General features: G+C 44.4%; 1 protein-coding gene across 3 annotated transcripts in view; it reads left to right on the forward strand.

The window, feature by feature from the left end:
- Positions 1-14344: 14344 nt before the first annotated feature.
- The window catches only part of BLOC1S5 (biogenesis of lysosomal organelles complex 1 subunit 5), a 51490-nt gene continuing 39333 nt past the window's right edge, over positions 14345-26501 (forward strand). For all 3 annotated transcript variants that reach the window (XR_014781722.1, XR_014781723.1, XM_084795098.1), the window contains exons 1-2: positions 14345-14511; positions 18098-18180. Coding sequence is in view for 1 of the 3 variants with exons in the window: in XM_084795098.1 (XP_084651224.1) it covers positions 14400-14511; positions 18098-18180 (195 nt within the window). In the remaining 2 variants the exon portion in view is untranslated. The remainder of the gene's footprint in view (positions 14512-18097; positions 18181-26501) is intronic.

The raw sequence follows: 26501 nt of genomic DNA on the forward strand, positions 1-26501 counted from the left end.
TCCCCTATCTACCCCACCCTTGGTGTGGTTTTCAAGACATAGTGTCTCTGTGTATCCTGGACTCACTTTACAGACCAGGCTGATCCACCTGCCTCTGCCTCCCGAGTGCTGGGATTAAAGGCGTGCCCCATCACCCTGGCAAAAGCCCCACTTCTAAACATTACTGCAACGGAAACCAATCTTTCGACCCTTGGACTCTTAGTTCCAAAGCATAAGTGTTCAGTAAAACGAATGTATTTAAATGTTTAAAGAACAGATGAAATGGTTGCATGCTTTAGCAATTACACTAGAAGAATTCTAGGTCATAAAGTAGTTTAATAAGTCAGAACTGGCCAGACCACTCTCACCCTCGTAGCGTTGATGAAACCCCACTCCTGAAGCAGAGGTAAGCATCACTGGTCTTGTCTCACATTTTATGATAATCATAAGAACTCCTCGCCAGTCTCTTCCCACTGGCCGCTGTCCCTGCGATGCCAGCCTGCTCAGTGTGGGAAGCCATCTGGGATAAGACAAAAGGCTGCAGCGCACCATCTAAGAGGAAAAATCAAAGTCACGTTACCACCTTTATCGTCCATCCTTGTTTCCTTCAAGATGTTGACCAAGAGACTATGCTGTTGTCCTTGCCTTGTCTGTGAGCACTCAGATGTGTGCTGTTCCTTTTAAAAAGCAGGTGCCTCTTTCCAATCATTTCTGTCTGTAATGCCCTAAAACCTGTTTCACTGACCGTTCAGTAATTGCCCCAAGTGTGAGTTTAGCACCTGCCATAGATAGGCTTTAAGAGTTGGCCATAACCTACAACACATTCTTGCCCTCAGAGAATCTACAACCTCCGACCTGTGAACAGGCCCCTGTGACAGGGCACACAAAGCATACAGAACTGTCTACTGTGTTCTGGGCTCGTACTGGGAACTTCCTGTTCACGCATGCAAACCTACAAAGCAAGGAGGGCAGACTGCTACATGCCAAACAGCACCTCAGACCATGATGGAATAAATGGGAATTGTACAACCTTTCTTGGCCGCTGGTGCTGCTGCCCTGATGAGTTTGGCGTCTACTCCGCATGCAAACGTCAGGATCTGATAAAGAATTCCATTGCTCATTCTTTAGAATAAATATAGCCTAAAATAATAAGGAAGCAATATCAAAAAAGGCCATTCGTTCATAGCCATTGTTTTACGAAATTCCTTTACTGTGAGCTCACTTCCCTGCGAAGCACATCATCCAGTTAATGGAGTCTTTCAGGAAGATTTTTACAGGCAATATTCGTCCCCCACCTGCTGGCAGGTAGACCCTAAGAAACTCCAGCTGATGACTGGCGCTTTTTCCTGTATATTCATGTGTTTGATGGAAATTATAAATGAGATAATGTAAAGGACAAATAAAGTAACATTGAGCGGTGATAACAGTAAGTTTCTGCCATGACAGTTTTCCGGCAACCAGGATAGCTACCGTCCCTCAGGTCCCTTTTACATGTGCTCCCACTGTTCGAATTCTCACTAAATATTTACAGACTGCACTTGACAGTGGGTAACGGGAACCATAGAAAGCGAAGCCTTTTGTGGCGTGGGACTGCTTTACGTGGGAACTTCCGTTTCTTACCCCCTGATTTCACCTCTTTATATCTGTAGTTAGTGTCGGAAATGGGCACCATACAGGTACAAGGCGACAGCCAAATGAGTGGAAAGGGTCGCCCACTGCCAGCACAGCGTGTTCATTGTGCCTTACAAGTAAATCTAATTTATGAGATCCTTGCTTAAGTCTATCCAGAGTAGCTTCAAGAACTGATAAAATTTTAAACAGATCTACATCACTCCAAAAGATAAAGTACACAACTGGCAAGTAGTCGCATTAGAGTCACTGTGAACTGCAGCCTTTTCAGTTACATTTTTTCTTAACATTTGACTTCATTTCTTAAAAAAAAAAAAAAAAAAAGACAAATGTTACGTGAACTTTAATATTAATCTAGCTTTGCCAGAGATGTGGTGACTTAATGGATTAGAGCATTTAGCTTTTTTACCTCAGAGAGCAATATTTCTTCTCTCTCCCCATAATTCGATAATCTGCTACTACCCATTACCAGGGCACTAAATTTCAAATTCTCTTTACACCTGAACAGGCTGCTACATATCTGGCCATCTTAATTTTAGTCTGGATTTATAGACACTGAATTACATTCCTAACCCTTCCTGGAGCTCTGGGTGAATTTTATTGCAAAAGCAATGGGGAGAAAAGTTACTACCATATATCTCTTGCTGGGCAGAGACACGAGGGGCTCCACATCCCGCAGCTCTGCAGCTTTCGTGGATTGATAACACTGCTTCGCCCAGCCCTAGGGTTACACCCCGCATATCACAGAGGAGACAGAGAATTTGGGTTTTTTGCAGTAACGATTACTTGTGGGGCCCAGATTCCTGCAGGCTCTGCCTCTATTCCCAATACCGCCGGTGAATAAAACTAATTCCTACTGCTTCATAAGTTAGCAAGACTCGTCTTTCACTGAGCAGAGGGAGGCTGAAAGAAGGCTGATGGAGAGGCAGGAGAGTCTAAGAGGTTGGCTGTTTTTTGCTGTTATGTCTCAAGGGTCTCTGCCTCTGCGATTATAATTCCTTTAGGAATATTGTGGTTTTTTAAGGTTTTCGTTGGCTTGTGAGTGAACAGGAGCCATGAACCTTTTCCAGCCCAGTGGGTTAATTTGATAGCTCCTTCGTGCTGTCGTGTCTCACTTCGACAAAGCCAGGTCCCTAGGGCTCGCCGGTTGTATTATGGATCCTACAGATTTGGCCTGCCGTTCCTGCTGAGTGTCATCTGTCCTTGCAGTCTTGCCATGAATAAAATTTATTCTCCTTCACGTCATCTGCTTGAGAAATCTGTGCCTGGCAGGCCTGTCTGTCCACATTAAGTTTGAGCTATGGTAGCCATATAAGTAATTTGACAAGGCGTGGCTTTAAATAATAAGGCCCCAGGCTTGCTTTGACCAAGAAGAGAAACTTCCAAACCCCAGATTACAAATTCCAAAGCTCGCTTGGTGCAGTCTCTGAACTGGGCTGTTGTGTGGTGCAGGCTGCCTGCACAGTGCCATTCCTCCTGCTGGTCTGCAGCACTTACATGCTGCATCCTGCAGACTGATCTCTCCGGTTCGTTTTCAGCATTTGAGCCACATCTGTTGGATTAAACAAATCATTATAGGAGTGTCCCTTATCTATAGAGGATATGTTCTGAGACTTCTAGTGGATGCCTGGAACCCTAGGTAGTGTGTATGTAGCTTTCCATTACACACAACGAAATCCCTAGGATCAGTAGTAACGCAAAAGACAGAGTCACTGGGCTTTCACAGCATTGGGAAATCTGGTCCATGGCCACTTGGGCCCTTTGCTCCCTTTACTTAAGCAGCTGGGGTGAGGCAGGGTATCAAGGCTGGGAACAAGTGAGGCAAGCTGCTCAACTCATGGCCAGAGGGGTGGAGTGTGGTGGTGAAGACAAGGAAAAGAGGAGAGGCTGTCATTCCAAAACTTACTTCAAGGACATACCACCAGTGACCTAATGATGCTCCCTAAGGCCCCACCTTTTAATTTTATTTTTTTAAAGATTTATTTAATGTATATGACTACTCTGTCTGCACACCAGAAGAGAACATCAGATCCCATTATAGATGGTTATGAGCCACCATGTGGTTTCTGGGAATTAACTCAGAACTTCTGGAAGAGCAAAACAGTACTCTTAACTGCTGAGCCATCTCTCCAGCCCAGGCCCCACCTTTTAAAAGCTCCACCATCTCTAAGTCGCACCAAGCCAAAGTCTGAGTCCTTATTTTGTCAACACAGGCATTTGAGGGACATTCCAAAACCTAAACTATAGCAGTACTGTGGGACAAGGGTACCGTGGAACCAGAAGGAGCTGGTCCAGAGCAGGAATGTCCAGCCCTGGAAATCTCAAGTGAGGACCACTCCCTCCTCTGCCCCAGGCCTGCATGTCTAAATACACAGAGTCCTGTGCTCCCCACCTTTCCTCCCAGAGAGTCTCAGCCAGGTTAAACTTCTCCTCACATTATAAGGCCATGGCCAGCAAGCACCTGGAGTTCCTCCTCATGGAAATAGGTCATTCCCAGCACCTTAGCTCCAGCCAATGATGTACAGTTACCCGAAGCCTCTACCAACTACCCCCAAACAAAGGAGCTGCTCAGCGAAGCCTGCATCCCAAGGGTCTGTTCTCACCCACCACCGAGGTCTCCATCACCCCAGCCATCCTGCCCTCTGCGTCCTCTCAGTCACTGGGGAAGTGGAGCACAAATGGACATAGTACCATGTTGAAGTCCAAATTATGAATTAGGCATTCCTAGTTATTTTTCTGTTGCTGTGATAAAAAATGCCAAGGCAAAGACTATTTTAGCTTATGGTGTCAGAGGAAAAGAGTCTTCATGGTGAGAAAAGGCATCACATGAAAGCAGGAACAGGAAGCTGGCTCGGCACATTTTTATCTGCATTCAGGAAAAAGAAAGCAGGTAAGGCTCTAAACACACACACACACCTCCCAAATCAGTGAAATACTTTCTCCAACAAGGCTGAACCTCCTAAAGATTCCATAACCTTTTGAAATGACATTACCAACTGGGGACAAGTGTTCAAATACATAAGGGGGGGCACTCAAATCATCACAGGCCTGGTAAGAAATTAATAATAACTAAAAATATAAAATATTAAATTACTTTAAAGCATGAGCTATTTGCCTGCAGGACTTTCAGTTTTATATTTTCAATCTGCATCTGGCGTCAGGTAACTGAAACTAGAGCAGCCACAGATTTTTTTTTTTTTAAATTGTCTCAAGACCCAGGTATTCTACTCCTTGGAATATACCCAGAAGATGCTCCACCACACAACAAGGACATATGCTCAACCATGTTCATAGCCTTATTCATAATAGCCAGAACCTGGAAACAGCCTAAATGTCCCTCAGTTGAAGAATGGATAAAGAAACTGTGGTACATTTACACTATGGAATACTACTCAGCTATTAAAAACAAGGAAATCCCAAAATTTTTGGACAAATGGATGAAACTAGAAATGATCATACTAAGTAAGTTAACCCAGAAGCAGAAATACTCGCATGGTATATACTCACTTATAATTGGACACTAGCCCAAAAGGCATGTCCCATGAAAGTCTTCACTTACCAGATGATTGGGATAGATCTGAGATCCTACTGAGACTCTAGGTAAGAAAAATATAGGAGAATGAGGAAATAGAAGGACCCAGAGGGTCCTAGAAACCTACAAGAAGAACATCATGACAAGTGGATCAGGGCCCAGAGACGTCTGCTCAAACTACTGCACTAACCAAGGAGTAAACATTGAACCCCTACTCTGATCTAGCCAATGGACAGGACATTATCCACAGTTATGTGGAGAGTGGGCACTGACTCTGGCATGAACTCTGGTGCCCCATATTTGACCACGTCCCCTTGGTGGGGAGGCCTGAGGGCACTCAAAGAATAAGCAGGCTACCAAGATGAGACTTGATAGCCTATGACCATATAGTGGGGGAAGAGGTCCCCCTTGGTCATAGACCTAAGGGAGGGGAATAGGGTGAAAGCAGGAGGGAGGGAGGAACAGGAGGATACAAGTGAGGGGATAACGATTTATATGTAATCTGAATAAATTAATAAAAAAAGAAAGAAAACACTCGTCAACTGTCACTATGCGATGCATAGGGAGTGAGCCACAGCCTTGGCACCAGCAGTGTTCTTCTGGCTTTGGATGCAAGGAGCCACCTGAGGCTTCTTCCAATGGATTTCTAAGCTCTCGTTCAGGTTTTCAACTCACAAGATCTAGCGTAGGGCTTGGGCATGTGGATATAAGTAATGCTGGTGTGAAAACCTTTCTGTGAGGGCCTGTTATTCTAGCCCATAGAACTGTCAGACCTCAAGGTAGGCTGCCTAAAACTCAAGCCTTCCTCTTCATGGGTGGCTGAGCCAAGTTAGCTTGTTTGTTTGTTTGTTTTTTCTTTTTTTTTTTTCTTGTGTAATTGGGATAGTTTTGTGGCTTTGTTCCTATGGAGCAGCTGTCACAGGAGCTTCCGCACAACTCACACAGCATCCTCTGAATGCTATTGTGTCACCAGAAGCCTCTCTCTGGGGGAACTAGTGTAATTCAGGACAGAGAAGGTTCAGTGTGAGATCGGTGGGATTGCTGCCACCGAGAAGTGATGCTCTCTCACAGCACGCGGCTTCACACCATGCTGGCGCTCACACTGAGCATGCCATATGTGTTTCCTAACCTTCAGGAAGTTAATACATACAAATATATAGGCTCTTAGCATCAAGACTAAAAATCCTCTCGTCTCTTCCCTTGTGTGTGTACACAATGCAAGCAGAAATATGACTAAACAAAATGTAATTTTGACATGTTCAAAAATATGTATAGAAAGCACCATTTATCCAGAGACAAGAAAGACAGTAAAATCCCCTCAGGGGAATGTTAGAGAGTTCCTCCATTGTGCTTTGGATGTGTCACATGCCCTCCACACTCCTGTACTGAACACTTGGCCCCCGGGTGGTGCTGCTCTTTGGGAGGTGGTGGGAACATTTAGCAAGTGGGCTCTGGCTGAAGGAAGCTGGTCACAGAGATGCAGATTTGAAGAAAGAGTATATGTAGTCCCACTCCCTTCCTTGCTTGCTGCCTATCTCCTCCTGTCTGTCACGATGTGAGAGATGCCCTACAGGATATTTGATCCCAATGTGATCCCTGAGATTGAACTGTAAATCCCTGCTTCTTGTGATTGAGCCCTAACACACACCTTTAATCCAAGAACTTCCTGTTTATTGTAAACAGGTGATTAAGATGTGGTTCAGCCAGCCTTATACACACCTTTAATCCAAGAGCTTTCTGTACACAGGATCTAATAGAGTTAACCCTAGGTCAAGAGGCAGGGCAAGGCACCAGCTGACAGGGATTAAAGAGCAGGAGGGGCATTGAGTTGAGGGCTGTTTAAGATGGCGTGTACAAGTAAAAGAGATCTTTGGAGCTTTTAGCTCTTCAGCTTTACTCTAGGGACTTTAGCTTTTAGCTCTTTGGCTCTTAGCCCTCCAATTCTTGAGCTCCTCAGCTCCTTGGTCTTTGGCTTTTTGGGCCTTGAGCAAGCAAGCCTTTGGCCTTGGGTTTTTTGGCCTTTTCCTCCTGGGCTGTCAGCTGAGCTGGTGAGCCTTTGGGGCCTTCTCCATTGGGACTTGAGCCAAGTAGGAAGATCAGCTGTGTGCTTTCTCTGCCTCTCTGAGCTAGCAGGTTTTTCACCACAGCACCTGGCTCATCAGTCCTTACTGGTAAAATAGAATGATCAGGGATTTTCAATTAAAACAACACTATACTGTGTCTTCGAATGAAAAGTTTCTGCAAAGTGGAAGGAAGGCACAGAGGCATATGCAGATCTTGACCATCCCAGAAAACAGTACAGCTCGACGACATAGTAAAATCTGACCTGATGTTTACATGTCAGGCTGATCATGAGGCTTGGGGCATCAGAACTGCGGGAAAGCAGTATGTTCACACTGTGTGTTGTCTCTACTGGGAGGCTGAGTGCTCCATGAGGGAAGAAAGAGGTGAGATCAGCTTTGGTCACCATTCTATTTCAGCTCTCAACATGGTATTGAGTACATAGCAAGTGTTCAATACATACTTATTATGGAGTTATTTTTTAATAAAAACACGGAGTGTTTATATGGCCTTTTAAAGTGGGTGTGTTTTCTGTGTTCCTTCTTCCTTAGTCTCCCCACCATCCACCCACTCCTCACCCGCAAACACACACACACAACTGCTGAAGTAGTTGTTGCTGCCACATGCAAGTCACATAGTTATTTAGCCTCTTTGTATGTAAAGTGAAAAAACTGATACCTACTTCAAAGGAGTGCCAGACGATGAAAGGAATTCATATTTGGAAGGTGCTTACCTCAATATCTGGCAGGTGGCAAATGCTGTGTGAATGTTTGCTCAGTGGTGATGCAATTCGGACCCTGTCTATCCAGTGTTAGCAGAGACTTCTGAGGTGCAAAGCATAGTCCTCCACAAATTCCTCATATTTTAAATTGGAGCCACAAGCTCCAGGGTTCCTAAGCTACCCATGGATTTGCTGGTTTACTAAAATAACTATATATCTCGGGAAGTTGCTATATTTACACTGTTTTATCTTAAAATTTCACTGGATTAGCAGCCAAATGGAGAGACACATAAGGCAGCTTGGAAGAGTGCCAAATGTGTAACTCGGGCATCCTCAGGAAAGCATCTTCCTCTTGGCACATGGATATATGATTGCCAAACAAGAAATCTACTTGAGCTCCAGTGTCCAGAGGCTTTATTGGGGTGCCTTTGAAATGGCACAGGTGATCAAGTCACTGCCCATGTAATTCAACTCATTCCCCCTCTCTGTGCCCTCTTCAGAAGTGGGACAAAGCGTGAGGCTCAAAGCCTCATCACCACCACCTACCACCCCACCGCCTTCTAGTCACGTGGTCAGTCCTTTCCAGTTGGTGTACGAGCCCACCTTCAGTCACCTTGCTAGCATACAATCAGGTGGGTCCTGGGTTCATGAATAACAAAGACACTGCATCACTTGGAAAGATATAGAGATTTATGCGATTATCTTCCAGAAAAGGAGGAGAAACACCTATACATTTTTTAAAATTAAAGTTTATATCTATGGGTGGTTGCCTGCATGCAGGTTCTGTGTACCACATGCAGGCTGGGTGCCCAAGCAGGGTAGAAGAAGGCGTCAGATCTCCTGGGACTGGCATTACTGACAACCGCGAGGCACCATATGGGTGCTGGGAATTGAAACCAGATCCTCAGAAGAAGTAGCCAGAGCTCCTAACTGGTGAGTCATCTCTCCAGGCCCCCAGCCAAATTCTTTATTGTGCAATTTAGTTGGTGAACTGAATAGGTAGAGGGGAAAAAAGAAAGCATCTCAGAGAGGTCAAAGGTTAATAAGAAATGTGGGGAAATGGCACAGTTGGAAGACCTCCTTGCCGACCTCAGTAACAGGCTTTACTATTTTGAAATCTTCTAGTGAGTCATGACTGCTGCTTAGACCTAGGATCTTCTATTGACTGCTCAAGAATTTCTTCTTCTTCTTCTTCTTCTTCTTCTTCTTCTTCTTCTTCTTCTTCTTCTTCTTCTCTCTCTCTCTCTCTCTCTCTCTCTCTCTCTCTCTCTCTCTCTCTCATATGCATGCATGTGCACAGGCCACATACACATAGTTTAAAATAACAGATGCCCCCCCTACCCACCCCCACATACAATATGGAGGGTTGACCTGGCAGTTTCTGTCACTGCACACAGGTCATGTGACTACGTTTGGCTGACTGACTGGTTGAAAAGGTCTCCCTCCCACCTTTGGGCCAAGAGTGGGGACTGTTGGTGCACCTCAGTTCTCACCCTTGCACCCTCTCTCTACATATATCTAAATTAATATGCTTCTAACATGATGGCCACACTCCAGCAGGACAGCCTGAATGTCCTGGCAAGAAAATGAAAGCAGGATGTTGCTGGGTCCCTCGGGGTGCATTTATAAATACAGTGTGTTCTGCTGGTCAAAGCAAGTCACAAGGCCAGCCCAAATTCAAGGTGAAGGGAAGTAAATCCATCTCCTGACAGGAGGTGCTGATAAAGCTGTGGGTGAGAATTAGACCACTACCAAAATGGAGCCAGATTGAAACTAGCTTTATTAAATATAGCTAGCACAATGGACTCTGGTGAGGTTCGTACCAAGGATTTCCAGAGTGGCAGTGAATTACATTAGTCAGAGGCTTATGCTGTAGAATATTTGATCCCAATGCGATCCCTGCCTGAGGTTGTGAACTGTAAAAGCCTGTCTTTGATTCCAATGTGACTCCTGAGATTTGTGAACTGTAAAAACCTGTCTTTTGTTTGGTGTGGTTGAGCCCTAACACACATCTTTAATTCAAGGATTTAATGAAGTTAACCCAAGGTCAAGAGGCAGAGCAAGAAACCAGCTGGCAGAGATTAAAGAGTGGGAGAGGTCGGGCATACATCTTTATTCCCAGCTTTTCAGTGGCAGAGGCAGGTGGATCTTTGTAAATTTGAGACCAGTCTGGTTTACAAAGTGAGTCCAGGACAGCCAGGGCTATTACACAGAGAAACCCTGTCTCGAAAACCTTAATTAAAAAAAAAAAAAAGAGTAGGAAGGACTTTGAGTTGAGGGGTATTAAGGACAGTGTGTAGAAGTAGAAGGGCATGTTAGCTTTTTAGCTTTTAGCTCTTTGGCTGTTAGCTCAAGTGTTAGCTCTCTAGCACTTGAGCCCCTCAGCTCCTTGGCCTTTGGGTTTTGGGGCTTTGAGCTAACAAGCCTTTGGCCTTGTTGTTTTGCTGTTGTTGTTGTTTGTTTGTTTGTTTGTTTTGTGTTTCATTGTTTTGTTTTGTTTGCCTTTTCTTCCTGGGCAGTCAGCTGAGCTAGTGAGCCTTTTGGACCTTTACCATCGAGACATGAGCTGAGAAGATCAGCTGGGTGCTTTCTCTGCCTCTCTGAGCTAGCAGGTTTTTCACCACAGCATCTGGCTCCTGAGTCTTTATTGGTAAAATAGAATGATCTTGGGTTTTCAATGAAAACAATGGGCTTATAAAGGCAAACTGTACAAGGCTGTGTACTTTCCAGTCAGGGGCAAACATATATCCTAATGCACTTTCTGCCTATGTCCTGCCCACCTATGTGTGATCAACCATATCCAGTGCAGTCTGGGCAACCAAGCTTGTTTAAAGAAGCAAAAACATGTGGCTTATTATCTTGTATGAATAACATCCCCCCCCCAGGATTCCAGAAATTTATCTGTCCTTGGACAAGTGGGGCTTACAGGTTTAGAAGTGTTTTATAGATCTCTTAAGCACAGTAATTTAAACTTAAACCATAACTTTAGCCACCACAATATATTATGTGGCATGTTTCTACAGATAAGGCAGGAACTGTAGTGACCCATCTGACCTTAGGTCTCCTCATCTGAAAATGAGGATTTTCATAAGTCAGCTCTTCTTCTATTCTGCATCCACAGATTCAATCACACAGAGAAAGTATTTTTTAAATGTCACATTGTTGATGGCATGTATCATATAGTTAAGCCTATAATGACTTCAATCCGTACTAAGTATTGCTCTTTTTTTAATTTATTAATTTATTATGTATACAGTGCTCTGGCTGCATGTACAACTACCAGCCAGAAGAAGGGCATCAGATCTCATTATAGATGGTTGTGAGCCACCATGTGGTTGCTGGGAATTGAACTCAGGACCTTTGGAAGAGAAGCCAGTGCTCTTAACCTCTGAGCCATCTCTCCAGCCCCAAGTATTGCTCTTTTAACCTAATTGTTATTAGAGAAGTAATAGAGTAGTGATGAGAGCAGGAAATATAAACTGGTGAAATAGGGCAGGGATCCTAAGGTAGTGATTCTAAGAATGTCCTTGCTGGAGGGCGAGAAAGATGGAAGGTAGCTGTTTCCTGGTTCTTTGCTATTGCTGCCCCTTTCCTGGACACTGTACATGAAGACCAAAATGAAACTGAGTAGAGACACCTGGACAACTCAGTTGGGCCAACTGGACTGACCAACCCATGCCCATCCATGCTTCATTCCTATTTCTACTATTAAATCCTTTCAAAAATCCCAGACTAAAAGTTCAGTATTACCCAATTTCTTGGGACTGTTCTGTTACATAGGAGCTGTGTACTCTCCCTCTCTCCTTCCCCTTTCCCTGGCCCTCTCTGCCTTTCCTTCCCTCTCCCCTTCTTCTTATTTCCCCCTCCGCTCTCCTCTGAATCTACAATAAAATTTTCTCTGAAAATCACCTTCTGTGGTCCGTGAGTTTTCTTCTTTGAATTTCAGAGAAAAGAACCTGGAGGTGACTGACGTTGGAAGCTCTGTGTGACCATGAGCATCTTATGAGTTAAAAGCCCACACAAGAGCCAAGGAAGTTTCTGCTGTTCTCAAAGACACCCCAAAACTTTCCCATATCAGTGTAATAGCTCTTTATAGAGCACTTACATTGTATAACCATTATAAGCAATCTGGAGATGATGTAAAGACCACAAGAAGTTACGTGCCATTTCTGTACAAATATATCATTTTCTACAAGATATTTGAATGTCATCCATCTCCATTCTTCATGGGGATTCTGTAACTGGTCCTTAGATCCTTTATTAGAGATTAAGGACCAGTTTAGGAAATATAAGGTGTGTGATGGAGTCTTATATATTTTAACATGCTGAACAAATAGAAGATATTCTAGTGGTGGTGATAAAGAAAGGTTAAGCAGAGGAGTTGAAGTAGATTATACAATGTCCTAAAAGCAGACAGGTGCCTTGAGTTATGGTTTGTACCACAATCCTAGTACTTGGCAGCCAAGGACAACAGAATCAGGAATTCAAGGACAGCCTCAAATACACAGCAAGAGAAAGTTTGTGTCCAATCTGAGCTACATGAAACTCTTAGAAATTTTTGTAATAAAATATTTTTGAGGTTTATTTATTATGTGCCAGGCATTAGAGCAATTGTTTTGTATTATTATTTTGTTGTTTTGAGATTGGGCGGGGGGGAATCTCATGAGCTGGAATTCCTGATCCATGTGTTAGCATCACAGGATCATGGCCTTACTAAGCTATATTATTTTTAACTATCATAGCATCCCCAAAAGATGAATACATTCATGACAAACAGAGAAGTAACTTGAAAGTGGCAGAGCAAGAATTTGAACCCAATTCTGTTTCCAAAGTGTTAACTATGGCAGCTAGAATTTCTTTTATCATTTATAAGACAAAATTGGCAATCTAGAATCAACATTCTTTTTTTTCCCCTCAGACATGGTTTCTCTTTGTAGCCTTGACTGTTCTGGACTTGCTTTGTAGACCAGGCTGGCCTTGAACTCACAGCAATCTGCCTGCCTCTACCTCCCAAGTGCTGGGATTAAAGGTGTGCTCCATCACTGCCCGGCTTCAGAATCAACATTCTTTACACAGCCACAGTAATGTAAGAAAAGCACTCAATTTTAGCATGTTGTAGTGAGTCTTCACAGGGTTTCAGCAGGCCATGGTCTTAAAAGAAAATTATATCTACAGTGCAGAAAAAAATAGATTTCTTGAAATTGGGGAGAATAATAAGTGCTTTTGAGAACTATGCTTTCTACACATTGATTAAAAAGCAAGGCAATGAAGTTCTGTATTTGCTCTTGCTTTGGGGTTTATCACTTCTTCTGCTAGGAATCTCCTAATCTCTGCTTCACCCAGCCATTTTCTCCACATTCCCATTACGTTTCAGGCCTGGAGACAAACTCTTGCCTCTTCTGGGAAGTCCTTCCTGATCCCCTCACCTGCCAGTGTCCATAGGTAAGCAACACTGCCCGACCGCCCCATCCTGTCCTTTACGTTGCTTTACATTCCTCCTTCAGCAACAGGCTGAGATCCTTTAGGATGATGTTGTTCAAAAGAGAGGAGCAAAGGAAGGCAGAGGTCACAACTGAGTCCTTAGAAAGACCCCTGGGTAAACAGATGTGTGCATTGATCTTTGTAAAGTGTGACATTTGTTGAGAAAAAGAACATTATGAAATTTATCAAATGTCAGGAGTTTGGTAAGTGGCAACTGGGTGCTTATCTCTTCATTTTTCATCAATTCAAGCAGTCAGTTCTTTTCATAGTTACACATAGTTTTAGTCCGATTAGCAAATGGTTAAAATTTTGTAAACAGGAAAGCCACAGCAGACCTTTTTTTTCCTTCACAAAAATCACAGTGAACCTGGTGAAAATAAAGCACGGAGGCATATGGCTGTAATTCCGGCTAGCAGGAGGCTGAAGCAATAGGATCCTCAGTTCAGCTAGCCAGGATGCCGAGTGAGTCTAGTTTAGGGAGGCCATCTCAAAAAACAGAATAAACAACAACCAAGAAAAGCCCAACTCACCAACCAAAACCAAAACCAAAAGTGTCACTTAACCTCTAACCACCTCGCTTCATTTGCTATAAATTATGTTCTGTCCCCTCAGGTTGCTATTATGACCTTAATGTGACCATTCATGCCAAAATGCTTTATAAAGTAGTGGTGGCCATAACAGTGTAGAAAATATGTATATATGAGAACTAATGATATTTTTCTGCACTCCGCCCCTGCCCCAACCATATGTGAGTTAGTTCCTCCAGGAATAGGAAAGAATTAACAGAGAAAGCTTTAATTTTCAGGCCCCTTCGGTACTCAGATCATCTGCCCTAACCCAACATGGCGGCATCGGCTACGCTCTGAGCGCCTTCCGGGAACCCAACCTCTCCGACGCCCTGTGATGACGTAAACACTCCGCGCGGCCTGGCTCCCACAGGAGCCTCCGGGTTTGCGCCTGCGCCGCGGAGGCCCCGGGTGGGCGGAGCTGGTCGGAATGAGTGGCGGAGGGACAGAGACCCCGGTAGCGTGCGAAGCCGCCCAGAGCGGCGGCGGCAAGAAGCGAGAGTCGCTGGGGACTGCGGGTGCGGCGCACCTCATTATCAAGGGTACGGAGTGGAGGGCGTGGTCCTCCGTGTGAGGTGGGGTCCCGGTGCTCCCCGGTCCCCCCGTCGCCCTCAGCCGCCTGGCCTGCCTCTGTCTCCGCCTCAAGCCGAGGTCCCAGCCCCCACGACCCACGTAAATGCTATGGGCGAAGAAGGGTGACCCAAATTGGGACTAGGAACTAGTTTAGGCTCCACATAGTCATGCTGTAGGGTGACGTCGGTCCTTTCCCTTCTCTGCCTTTGCTCCTGGGTCGTGTCAGGAAGAAAGGAAACCGCTTGGGTAAACGTGAGACATTACACACAATGCACCGATCTCACCTGTCTCCTCTGAGCCTTAGAAGGCTGCGAGCTAAATTATCACTGCAACTCAACCAGGTTTAATCACTAAACCTCAAAAATCCCTGTTTCCCGCGGAAAATTGCACTTTCCACTGCTTCCCTTAACTCTCTGCTCAGCCCGCCCATCCCACCAACTTTCAGCTACTGTCCTGTGCTGTCGGAGGAATGGTGTCTTATCAGTGCGGTTTCCGCTGTCATCTTAAGGGATCTGTGGGCAGTCCCAGAGGAGCTGGCTGTGACTGTTAATACTGTGTTTCAGGTTGTCTCTTAAGTTTAATTTGGGGTCAAGTATTATTGTGTGTGTATTAAGACTAAGTTAGAATTATTTCTACGTGCAATCTTAGTGAAGAATTTAGTCGTTTTATGACTGTTGCTGGGCTACCATCCCTCCATCCTCAAAAGTTTTTCATCTTGCAAAATTCTGTACGCTTTTATTTTGTTTTGTTTTTCGAGACAGGGTTTCTCTGTGTAGTCTTGGCTGTCCTAGACTGGCTTTGCAGTAGTCAACTTGCTTTTAGAAAAAAAATGTCCATTTAAGTCCTTTGTTCATTTAAATGGATTCTGTTATTGAGTTATATAGTTCTTGATATATTCTTGGAAGGCAGCTATGCTGGCCACTATACCATCAATGATGTTTTATATATATCCTTAGTGCTCTTGAACAGGAGTTTACAGCGATTTCCCCCCGTTTGCCTGGCTGCCCCTCCTTCCGTTGGTTGTGTCTTTTGTGGTAGAAGTTTTAAATTTTGAAGTAGAACTGTTCTGTTGTCACTTTTTTCCCCTAGTACTGGAGATCAACCCAAGGGCTCCCACATGCTAGACAGGCACCATAGCACTAGAGGCTACCCCACCAACTCCCTTTTCTCTGTTTCTTCTTTTGAGACAGGTTCTTGCTTTCACACTCAGGGCCTAAACACACAGCACTCCCTTTCCTGGGTACTGGGAGAGGTGCAGTTCTGTGTCTTTTCATCCAATAGGCTCGTCAGTCTTCCATGGGTCTTCCATCACCAAAGCCTCTCTGTATCTTTATGAGGAGGTATTTGTCTAACCTTGACATTGGGTTATGAACATGTAGACATCAAAAGATTATATGTTTCAGTGACTTTTTAAATATCAAACAAAAAGAATGCACACAGCCTGGCTAGAGTTGGATTTCTACAGAAATCTGTATTTTACACATTTACCATAAAACTAGAAACATTTATATTTAATATTTAGGCTCTTACAAACCCTGAACTATTGTAATGGTGTTTTGTTACACTATCACTAGGTAACATTGTAGCTTCTGTGGTGATGTGTACTTTCCACAGTTGAGGCTTTGGAAGTGACTGATAATCTACTTCTGTGTAGAAGTGAATTATCTGCAGTCTCAGTGAGCGCCTGTTATACCATCAGGCTGCAGAAGCAGATGGCGAAACCAGCAAACCTTAGCTGCTTCTCAGTCGTGTGGAAGGAGACGGTAACTGCTGAGTGCTGCGTAGGTAGCACAAACAGCTTGCTCTAGGAGGGGCTCGCTGGGGAGAGGTACCTTGGGGGCTTTGCGGTACACGGTAGGACAGAAGTAGAAGTTCCTGGTGCTCCAGGAACACAGCGTGTGGGCTGTTCTGAAACCCAGGAGGAAGCTGGTGAGACTGGAGGGTGATGCCAGGGAAGAATGAGGGCCTGGCAGTTGGAGAGGAAAGTGGGCAGGAGCTGAGATGAGTAGTGGGCTCCAGGGCTCCAGGCTGTGGCTGCTGTGGGAGCTGCATCGAGATGCACGAGGCATCGTGGTGTGTTTAGAAAACCGTGCCTGGTTTGGAATGGAGAACCTTAAATGGACTTTTTGGAGCCAAACTGTATGTATCCTGTTGGCCAGTCCTCGGGCTGCAGATTCAGGCTTTCTCTTGAGAGTAGATTGCACAGTGTCCGTAAACGCCTCTCGGTCCCGCTTAGACAGCCATAACTCTTTGTACACTAGAGCTCCGAGATCTGAATAAAGAACTCTGCATCCTCTGTTGCATACCATGGTTCTCAATAGAACTTCCTGCATTAAACTCCAAAGACCGCCTTAGAGAAGTGATGTCGGTAATAACCTACCGAAAGAGTTAAACAAAAATTGTCCTTCTGTTTATATTGTTTTCTTCTTAGCATATTAACAAGATAAATCCTAATAAAACTTATAAAAATGAATGAATCTCATTCACTTTAAATATATATATTTGGAGACAATTACCAGCACATGAATATAGGGCGTATGTATGTTAATTTGGGCATTTAATTTCTCTAGCTATTTTGGAGCTTATATCTTAAACTGGTTATTGCTAAGAAGAATAAATAGGCTCACCCATCCAAGCGGTTAAAATCTAGAATTCTTTCGAAGCTATGGCTTTTTCAGATTTAGTATAAAGTAAAGATGCTTAAAGCCAACACTTCTCACCTACCTTCACAGATACATCACTAACAGGTCTGCTGGAGACATTGAGAATAAAGCGTGGTGGTAGAGCACTCGCCTAGAGTGTGCAGGGCCACAAGTTCAGCCCCTAGTCCTTAAGAAGCCCCACCATGCATCCTGCCCCGCTTAACTGTCATCGACCTCTCTGCTGTCAACCTCCATCCTGAATTTGGTGATTTGGTGTGTCCCAGAGGAAGTTTTGTTTTGCATATCTTTTTGTTTTGTTTTTTGAAACAGGGTTTCTTTGTGTAGCCTCGGCTGTCCTGGGCTTGCTTTGTAGACCAGGCTGGCCTTGAACTCACAGAAATCTGCCTGCCTCTGCCTCTGAGTGCTGGGATTAAAGGCGTGTGCCACCCCAACCATTTTGCTCATCTTTAAAGTTTATGTAGATGGATTTATTCCTTCCAAAGCTTTTGTGAGATGTACCCATGTTACTAGGTGTCAGTCTAGCATGTATATTTTTACGCCCTGTTCACAGCATTTCATTGTGTGACTGTTTAAAGTGTTTCCCTTTAATTGTTCTTTGGAAGTACACGTATGCTTAGCAAACATTTACAGATTCATGTCCATTTGTGTACATATTTTTTCAAGGTTATATATCTCAGCATGGAATTGCCAAGGGTACGAATCTTCAGCTCTTTAGATCCGTTAGGTGGCTCTTGGACGTAGTTCTGCCAGTTAACACACACTGGAAGTGGGGCAACTCCCTCCTGATCTGTGGTTAGACTGGACTTTAATCTGTCTTCACCTGTCCATAGAGAAGGGACGAGGTTGCACCCATGCCTGTGAATCAATCCTCGGTTCTGCTTTATCTTTCTAGATCTTGGAGAAATTCATTCAAGGCTTCTGGATCACAGACCAGTCACCCAAGGTGAAATTCGCTACTTTGTAAAAGAATTTGAAGTAAGTGTCTCAAATTTCTTTGTTGAAAAGCATTGCCCTAATTGTTAATGACCTGCTACAGAAGGGTAATTCCTGAGGTTTAAAACCTGACTTTATTTTATGTCTTTGTTGTTTTTTGTTTTTGTTTTTGTTTTTGTTTTTTTTGAGACAGGGTTTCTCTGTATCGCTTTGGCTGTCTTGGACCTCTGTGTGGCCTGTCTGCCAGTCTGCCTTTGTCAGTGTCCATCTGTGTGTAACCCGCAAGCTGGTGTGAGAATGGATGCCTCCTGGCAACTGTCTGCCTAGCAGTGTGTGTGTGTTGGTAAATAAAACATGTTTTGGGGCTGGAGAGGTGGCTCAGTTGATAAGAGCAATGGGTGCTTTTCTAGAGGTCCTGAGTTCAATTCCCATATGGTGGCTCACAACCATCTGTAATGGAATGTGATTCCCTCTTCTGGTGTGTACAAAAACAGAGCACTCATATACATAAATAAATAAGATTAAAAAAACATTTTATCCATCTGTGATCCCTCACATTGCTGGGTGCTGGGATCACAGGTGTGTGTGCCACCATGCCCAGGTATTTTTATGTCTCCTTAAAATACGTGTAGTTAAAAATTATGAAAAGATAGAAGTACTTGCTAAATGCAAGAGCAGGCAACAGGAGATAGTGGCCACATTCTGGTACCTGCTCTAGACTATTTAGTGGTTGTCAACTGCAAACATTTTATTCCTCCTTTGAAATCAGATAGAGTTAAAAAAAAAAAAAAGAAAGAAAGAAAGAAAGAAGGAAAGAAAAGAATTCTTAGCGATTGACGAGTCTGAGTTTTCAGATGCGTTTGTTATATTTTCCCCTTGGTTGGAGTATGAACAATCAAGCTGAAACATGAAAACTCTGCCTCTTCCATTCTGTTCATACCCATGACAGTGACCGAGCCTTGTACGTGGGGCCTCATCTAGGACTTTTCATTGCTTCTGATTGTCGTTCCTGTTCAAATTCAGTTTTCACTCTGCCTGCCAGAGTGACCCAGCGTAATTTCACTATGTAAAACCCTTTGCCAGCCACAGGATGACACTCAAGCATTCTTCTGTGACTTGCCCCTACTCTGGCTTCCCCATCTGCCACTCCTCACCTTGCATGGGAGAGTGTGCGGTCACCTTAGTCTACCTCTGCCCGGGCATAAGTGATCTCCTGTGCATTACGTAGTAATTTCCAGAGTTACTGCTAGACTGCGACTCTGCGGCAGTTGAGGTTCTAGCTTCAGATGAGACTTTGAACAAGAATGTCTGAACCTGACAAAAACAAAGGCTCTCCCAATAAGCCCTTACAACCACAGCAAGTCTATGAGGCACAGCCCTTGAGATAGGCCTGCAGCTCCTGACAGACAGTTTTGCATTCAGTAGGCCCTGTAACCCAAAACTGCCTCATGCCCCACAAGACTTTGAAGTTTAAAGACATGTGTGCCGTAGGATGTTGTATATTACCTGGTGTATAAATTGCTTTTCTCGTCACTTTGACCAAATCCCTAAGAGAAGCAGCTTAGGAGAGGAGAAGTTTAGTTGGCTCACAGTTTAAGGAGCTGCGTCTCAGCCTGGAGAGGAAGGCAGGAAAGCAGGCTGAGCAGGAGAGACTCCTCACATCTGGGAGCAAGAAGCACAGACAGGGCTGGAAGCCGGGCCAGCTGTGGAGCTCCAGGCTCAGCTCGGTGAACAGCTTCCCCCAGTGGCAGTCTGTCTTCTGTAGGTTGGAAACCTAAAACAGCCCACCAGCCCAGGACTGAGAGTTCAGACACATGAGCCTGTGGGAGACATTTCATACTCACGCCATACACAGAGAAACTCTGTCTCGAAAAAACAAACAAACAAAAACCCCCAACAAAACAAAAAAGTTTAAAACGAACTGAGTCCAACTAAAAGAAACAAGTCCAAACACTTCTTATGCCAGCTCACCAACTCCCTCTCCCCTTCCCACAGCTAACAATGTCAGCAGAGTGCTATGCCACTGTGTACAAAACAAAACACCTGAAGCCAAAAGGATGCCCACTACAGTCCCGGCACGCCCATGGTACACTCCATGGGTTGTGGCTCCCCAAAAAGGCGTCTTCTTCACAGTCTCCATGCCAAGCAAGGAGCATCAAGAGTTTGTCCTAGCTGTTTTGTTCTCTTTAGGAACTGTAGATATGTGCAGCTTGGGATTTCTATTCTGTATCCACATAGTTACTACCACCTTCTAGAAATGCCAGAAACATCTTCAAATGCCATGTCACACCAACAGTGAAGTACACAGACTGAGGGCAATGGGAGTGCCTTTTTATTTTAAGAATATTTTGGAGAGTCTGGAGAGATGGCTCAGCAGTTAAGAGTACCTTCTGTTCTTGCAGAGGACTTGGGTTCAGTACCCAGCACCAATGTCAGGCAGCTCACAGCCACCTTTAACTTCATCTCTAAGGGATCCAATACCCCTTCTGCCTTTCTCAGGCACTGTATTTATATGCACAGACACAAAGACATACTTTAAAACAAAAAAATAAAAGCAAAATAAAAATGTTTGGAGATATGTATAACTTTGATAGTTTTAGGGTGCTCTGTACACTCTAATCCAATGACTTTTTGAGAGACTACAATATGCTCATGATCACTTTTGTAATTAAACCTAACAAGGGTAATAGACGTACCTCAAATAAGATATGTTTTCCTACTCTAAGAAATTCACAAGGAGACAGAAATATGGTTGTTGGTATTGGCAGTGTGTGTACATTTTTAAGTGCAGCTTCTTTCTTCTTTTAATTTTCCTCTTTTATATTTTTCTTCTCAACTTTAGCAGGCCCCTTGGCACCATCACTTCCCTTTAAACCTGTAGTTTGCAACATCTGTCTTCAGCTTTGTGGCCTTGGTGATGTGTGACTGCTCTGCACCGTCCGTTAAGTGTCCCACATCTCACTTCAACTTTCTGCCACACGTTCCATGGAGATGTCAGGGCTTGTGGCGTTGACCTTGGGATGGAACTCTGAGCAGAATAAGGACCATGTGGACCATGGCTGTTTGGGGCGTTAGTGTCTTCTTTTTCTTTTCCTCCCTCAGCTGTCCTGTAGTCCTTCCTTTCCCAGCCACACTGCGCTCTATCTTCTTTGCTGCTTCTAACTGTGTATCCTTTTTGCTGGACATTGTCATCCACCTCTTAGAGCAGTATTTGGAAAATTCTGCAAAATTAACAGAGACCTCTGGGTTTTTCCTTTTTGTGTTCTTCTTTTTATGTTTGTACAAAGAAGGTCTAAGCACATAGTCTCGTTAGCTTTGTCAGCTTGTATCACCCCACTATGTAGACCAGGCTGGTCTGGAATTCACAGAGATTCTCCTGCTTCTGCCTCATGAATCCTGGGATTAAAAGCCTGTGCCACCATGACTAGCTTGTGTAAGTACTCTCTTAGAAAAATGTTTACCAAAGGCCTGCAGCCAAACCTCACAACTTGAGTTCTATCCTCTTACCCACATCACATGGTAAAGAGAGATCTGCTTCCTCTGAGTTGGTCTCTGACTTCTGTATGAATGTGTGCACACACAATAGATATGACCATATAGGTAGAGTTAAACAAAATATGCTAAGCATTTGTGTAAGTTACATATTAGGAAATAAAATTGTATGGTAAAAAAACAGACACATGGTGACCCACCCTCCAGGAAGTAAGTCTTTTTTTTTTTTTTGAGACAGGGTTTCTCTGTATAGCCTTGACTTCCTGGACTTGCTTGTAGACCAGGCTAGCCTCGAACTCACGGAAATCTGCCTGCCTCTGCCTCCCTAGGGCCCAGCAAGAAGGTTCTTTAAAGGACCAAGAAATTGAGTATTGGCTGTGTTTGACAAACATGAGGTCTGTTCTTTTCACGTGCTGACCTTCTTTGTGGGTCCTTCCAAGGACTTAGTGTAGTACAGAACTTTTCCTGAGTGTCAGAACCCTCCCCTTCTCTGTTTGCTGTTCCACAAATTAGAAGGAAAAGGCTGGGGTGCGTGCGTGTGTGCGTGCATGAGCTTTAGCTGTAAATAGGTTTTACTGCTCTTGCAGAGGACCCAGGTTCAGGTTCTAGCATCCATATGGTGGCTCACAGCTGTCTGTAACTCCAGTTCTAAGGGACCTAATGCTCTCTCCTGGTTCTATGTGTACCAGGAATGCACATGGTGCACCTGCTAACAACATACAGGTATACACTCAAACATATGAAATAAAAATACATATAAAGAAAAAGAAAGGCTGAAGACAGTCAGAGACTGGAGAGTGCTGCTCCATTTACAGCGGTTGCACAGACTGTCGGCGTGCTCAGTAGCACTGGTCTTCGTCCAGGGTGCTATCTCAGTCAGGAAGGACACAGCAGAACCAGCCTTCACAAAAGTCTTCTCTCACTCAGCTGGAGTTCATTTAGAAGAGCTGAAGAAAAGCTCTAACTCTTTCTACAAAAGGGGGAGTAAATGCCACATGGTGGCAGCATTTCTCAAAATTCCTCGAGTGCTGGTAGACTGTGACAAGCTCCGTTTTCCTTGGTGTGTAAGAGCAGTTTGCAGCCTTTCTCCTAACGCTATACAGCTTCTCCCTGAATTCCGGTGCACATTGAGGGTAAAGCTTAGGGAGGTTAGCAGCCTCCTCTGGGCACATTCCCACTCCAGCGCTTGCAGTGAGGAGCCGTGTGGCAGTTTCCCAGGGAGAGGCATTGCCTTCTGAGTCATTGTGTTGCTAGCTGTAGGTGAGACATCATGGTTTCTCTAATGGGAGGGGTAGAGAAACAGGTTTGTGAGGGGCCTGTAGGGTGGGTAATCCTTTGTGTTATTAGGAAGGGCTTGCATACTCCCTTCAATGCTTTCCTGAGTACTTACCAAACACCCAGGCATATCAGTGGAATGTGTTTAGCTGCTAGTCACAGATACATGGAAAGCAGGCCGCAATAAGGGCTTGTTTTTCTTACTTAGTCCTGTGACAGACTTGGAAAGTCCAGGGCTGGCATGGTAGCTCCATGATGTCAGCTGCTTCCAGCCTCTACCTCCTTGGCACATTGCCCTTACAGAGCCTCAGTCACTGTATCTGTACTGTATATCTATAAAAGAGAGGGCAGGCAGGAAGCAGGCAGCCTCTGTTAGAGGCGCGGGACTATCGCAGACAGTGCGAGTGCTGGTAACGTGGAAGAAAGAACGACGAGAAGTGTCCGTCTTACCAGACGTGTGAAAGTGAGTGAGGAATAAGCTGTGCAGCCAGGAAGCTTCCGAACGTGTACCAGGAGCAGCAGCTGCAGATCAGGAGCTGCCCTGCCGTGGCGTGATAAATAAGCAGGCCGGTCCTCCAGGAGCTTAGCAGGAGGCGTGACGTTTGAGCAGAGAGAGAACAATAGGTCCTAGGGGCAGACAGAGAATTGGAACATGAAGAGCCCTCCAAGTGTGGCAGGAACTGGAAGGAATTGTGTTGACAGGCATTGAAACTGGGTGGCGGATATGGTGGTACACTCTGTAATCCCAGAACTTGGAAGCAAGGCAGGACGATTGATTTGAGTTCAAGGCCAGCATGGAATATATAGTGAAACTCTGTCTTAGGAAGACAAATAAATAAATTCAAATGAGATATGACCCGTTCAATGAGATACGACTTGGTGCCGTAAAGACAGCACCAAGTAGAATTTCATAGTGTCCTAACCTTTAGCTCTCTGGGGCTAGCTAGTGTTGTGATTGAAAGATGAATATAAACTATAGTTGTTGGCCTTTTTTCCTCTAATGTCATAAAGTTACGTCTCTATTATAAACATTACTGTTACTATAATATTATTAATAATTACTAGCATTGACTGCTAGGCATTGTTTTAAGCATGTTACATAGGACTTGCTATTAATTTCAACTTGAAGAATTAAGGAATTAAAGTCTATATAGTCTTATGGGAGGTTACACGTCATTGTCTTACTGATGCTAGGTATCGTTCCAGGGATTTTTACCCTGGGAATAAGATGGACCTTTAGTGCACACATGTTACTATAGCTTTCCCTTTTGTGATTGAGGTAGATAGACTCCTCAGTCACATATGTCACGTTAAAAACAAGCATTTATCAGGCTAGTAATCTCGGAGAAGAGACCATTTATAGCACCAAGTGAAAGATAGGCCACTTCCATGGTCCTCATTGTTTAAGCTAATTTTTATCATTAGTGGACCAAGCCAGGAGTGTAGCTCACTTGGCTCTTGCCCAGCATGTACTTGGTCCCCAGGACTGCATGAGGATCGGATGTTCAAGGCCATCCTCTCCCACAAAGCAAATTCAGGGTTAATCTAGCCTACATGAGACCTGTTCTCAACAACAACAACAACAACACAGGATGTGGGATGCAGAAGGATAAGGAGTTTAGAGTCATCATTAGCCCCTTAGTGAGGCCAGCCTGGTTCTGTGAGACCCTGTCTTCAAAAACAAGAAAGAAGGAATGGCAGGGAGGGAGAGAGAAAGCAGGCATCAACCTAGAAAGAAACAGAAAAATACGTAACAACAACCCACTGGCTAGAGAGTGATTGCCAGTCAGTTGTTCGGCTGTATCTCCTGGGATCCTGTTACCCTGACCCCCACCCCACCCCACCTCCCGCCAAGTCTCTCATGGACGAAGAGGAGCCCGTGTCCTGTCTACAGAGCTCTGCTCTTTTACCTTAGATGCCTTTCTTTCTGCATTGAGGGAATATTCCTCTGCCTAATAATGAAGACGTTGATTTACTGTAAGGACTGAAATATTTCCCCTAAACTTGATTCTTCCCAGTTCCAATGCCATGTGGAAACAGCAGCATTAGTGGCATCATTTTTAATGGCCTAGTTTTTTTTCCTCCTCAAATCTTGTTTGTGAGAACAAGCAACAGCAAAAATAAAGCCAAGTGGTGAGAGAGTTCCAGAATAACAAGTGGCCAAGTCACCCATAGCCTAGAGGCTTCAGTGACACCAGAAAGGCCAGATGAAGTGGAGGCACAGCAGAGGGGCGTGGGAAGACCCCGAGTGCTGTAGACCCTCCAGGCCCCTCAAAATTCCCATCAGGCCTTTTTGGAAACCCTGATAGGCCATTTGGAGAACAGCAGAGCCCAGCAGATGGAACCACAGGCTCCACCTCCACAGAGTGAGCATGGAGGTCAAGGCCACACTGAGGAGAAGCTATAGGATCCGAAGACTTGAATGAAGGGTGGTCAAGTCCTTAAGTCAGAAGCTGCTACCATCCCTCTTGCACAACAGAGGAAAACAAACTCCACTGAGAATTGAATGGAGGCCGAGGCCTTGGAGGATGCAGCAGAGTAACAGTCCTTGTAGAAGTAAGAAGAGATGACACAGGATGGGTAGAGATCTTAGCCTGCAGTACTAACAAGCTTAGGGGCAGAAGAAAGGTATAGAAAACCTGTAAGTCAGAAGCAGAAAACTGTCCAGATGATTGGATAAAATGAAACAGTAAAAAAGTGATAGAAAGAATTTGGGAAAATAAAATTTTTGGGTTTTTTTTTGTTTGTTTGTTTTATTTTGTTTTTTTTTCAAGACCGGGTTTCTCTATGTAGCCTTAGCTATCCTGGAAATTGCTTTGTAGACCAGGCTGGCCTCAAACTCAGAGATCCGCCTGCCTCTGCCTCCAGAGTGCTAGGATTAAAGGCATGAGGCATTATGCTGACTAGAGAAAATAAAATTTAAAAAATTTTTTTGGAAGTGAGAATTAAACAAAGCCCAGGAATGAATGGACAAAATGGTCCTAAAATTAGACTGAAAAAATGTAACATTGACAAGAAGGGGACTCAAAAGGAAGGAATGCATGTTGGTCACGAGTATAGATGACCCAAGACTGTGACAAGCCCGTGGAGGAAAAAAGCACCAAAAAGAACAAAAGAGAATTCAGGAAAATCTCCTGAAATTGTTATTGGACTCATACTGAAGTATGTACTACTTTCTGGGAAGATTAACCCGGAGTAGCCGATGTTTCAGACCATTTCTGAAAGGGGGAAAAAAAACCCTAAAACCACCTTGGACTTTATAGGGGGAAAAATCCAGGCTGAATGAATAGGCCCTTTGTGAAGGGAAGAAAATCCAAGTGTTAGCAGATTTGTCTGTGTTATGCTAGAAAACAAAGGAGCAATGGCAGTGGGCTTTGTATCTGGCCCATCTGCACCCTCGCTGCAGAGATGACAGACACACAATTAGGGCTGCGCGGGGCTCCGGGAATGTTGTGCAGGTGATCTTTCCTGAGGAAGCCTTGCCCGTCAGAGTGCATGTCAGACAGAGTTAGCAAGACTCTTTCCTACCAGCATTAAAGTGCACTTAGTGTGGGCACAAGGTGTCATAGTGGGTCCAGGTGTTTGCTGCCAAGCCT

This window comes from Acomys minous (genome assembly GCF_964271855.1).
Source record: "Acomys minous genome assembly, chromosome: 9".
In the NCBI taxonomy this organism is placed as follows: Eukaryota; Metazoa; Chordata; class Mammalia; order Rodentia; family Muridae; genus Acomys; species Acomys minous.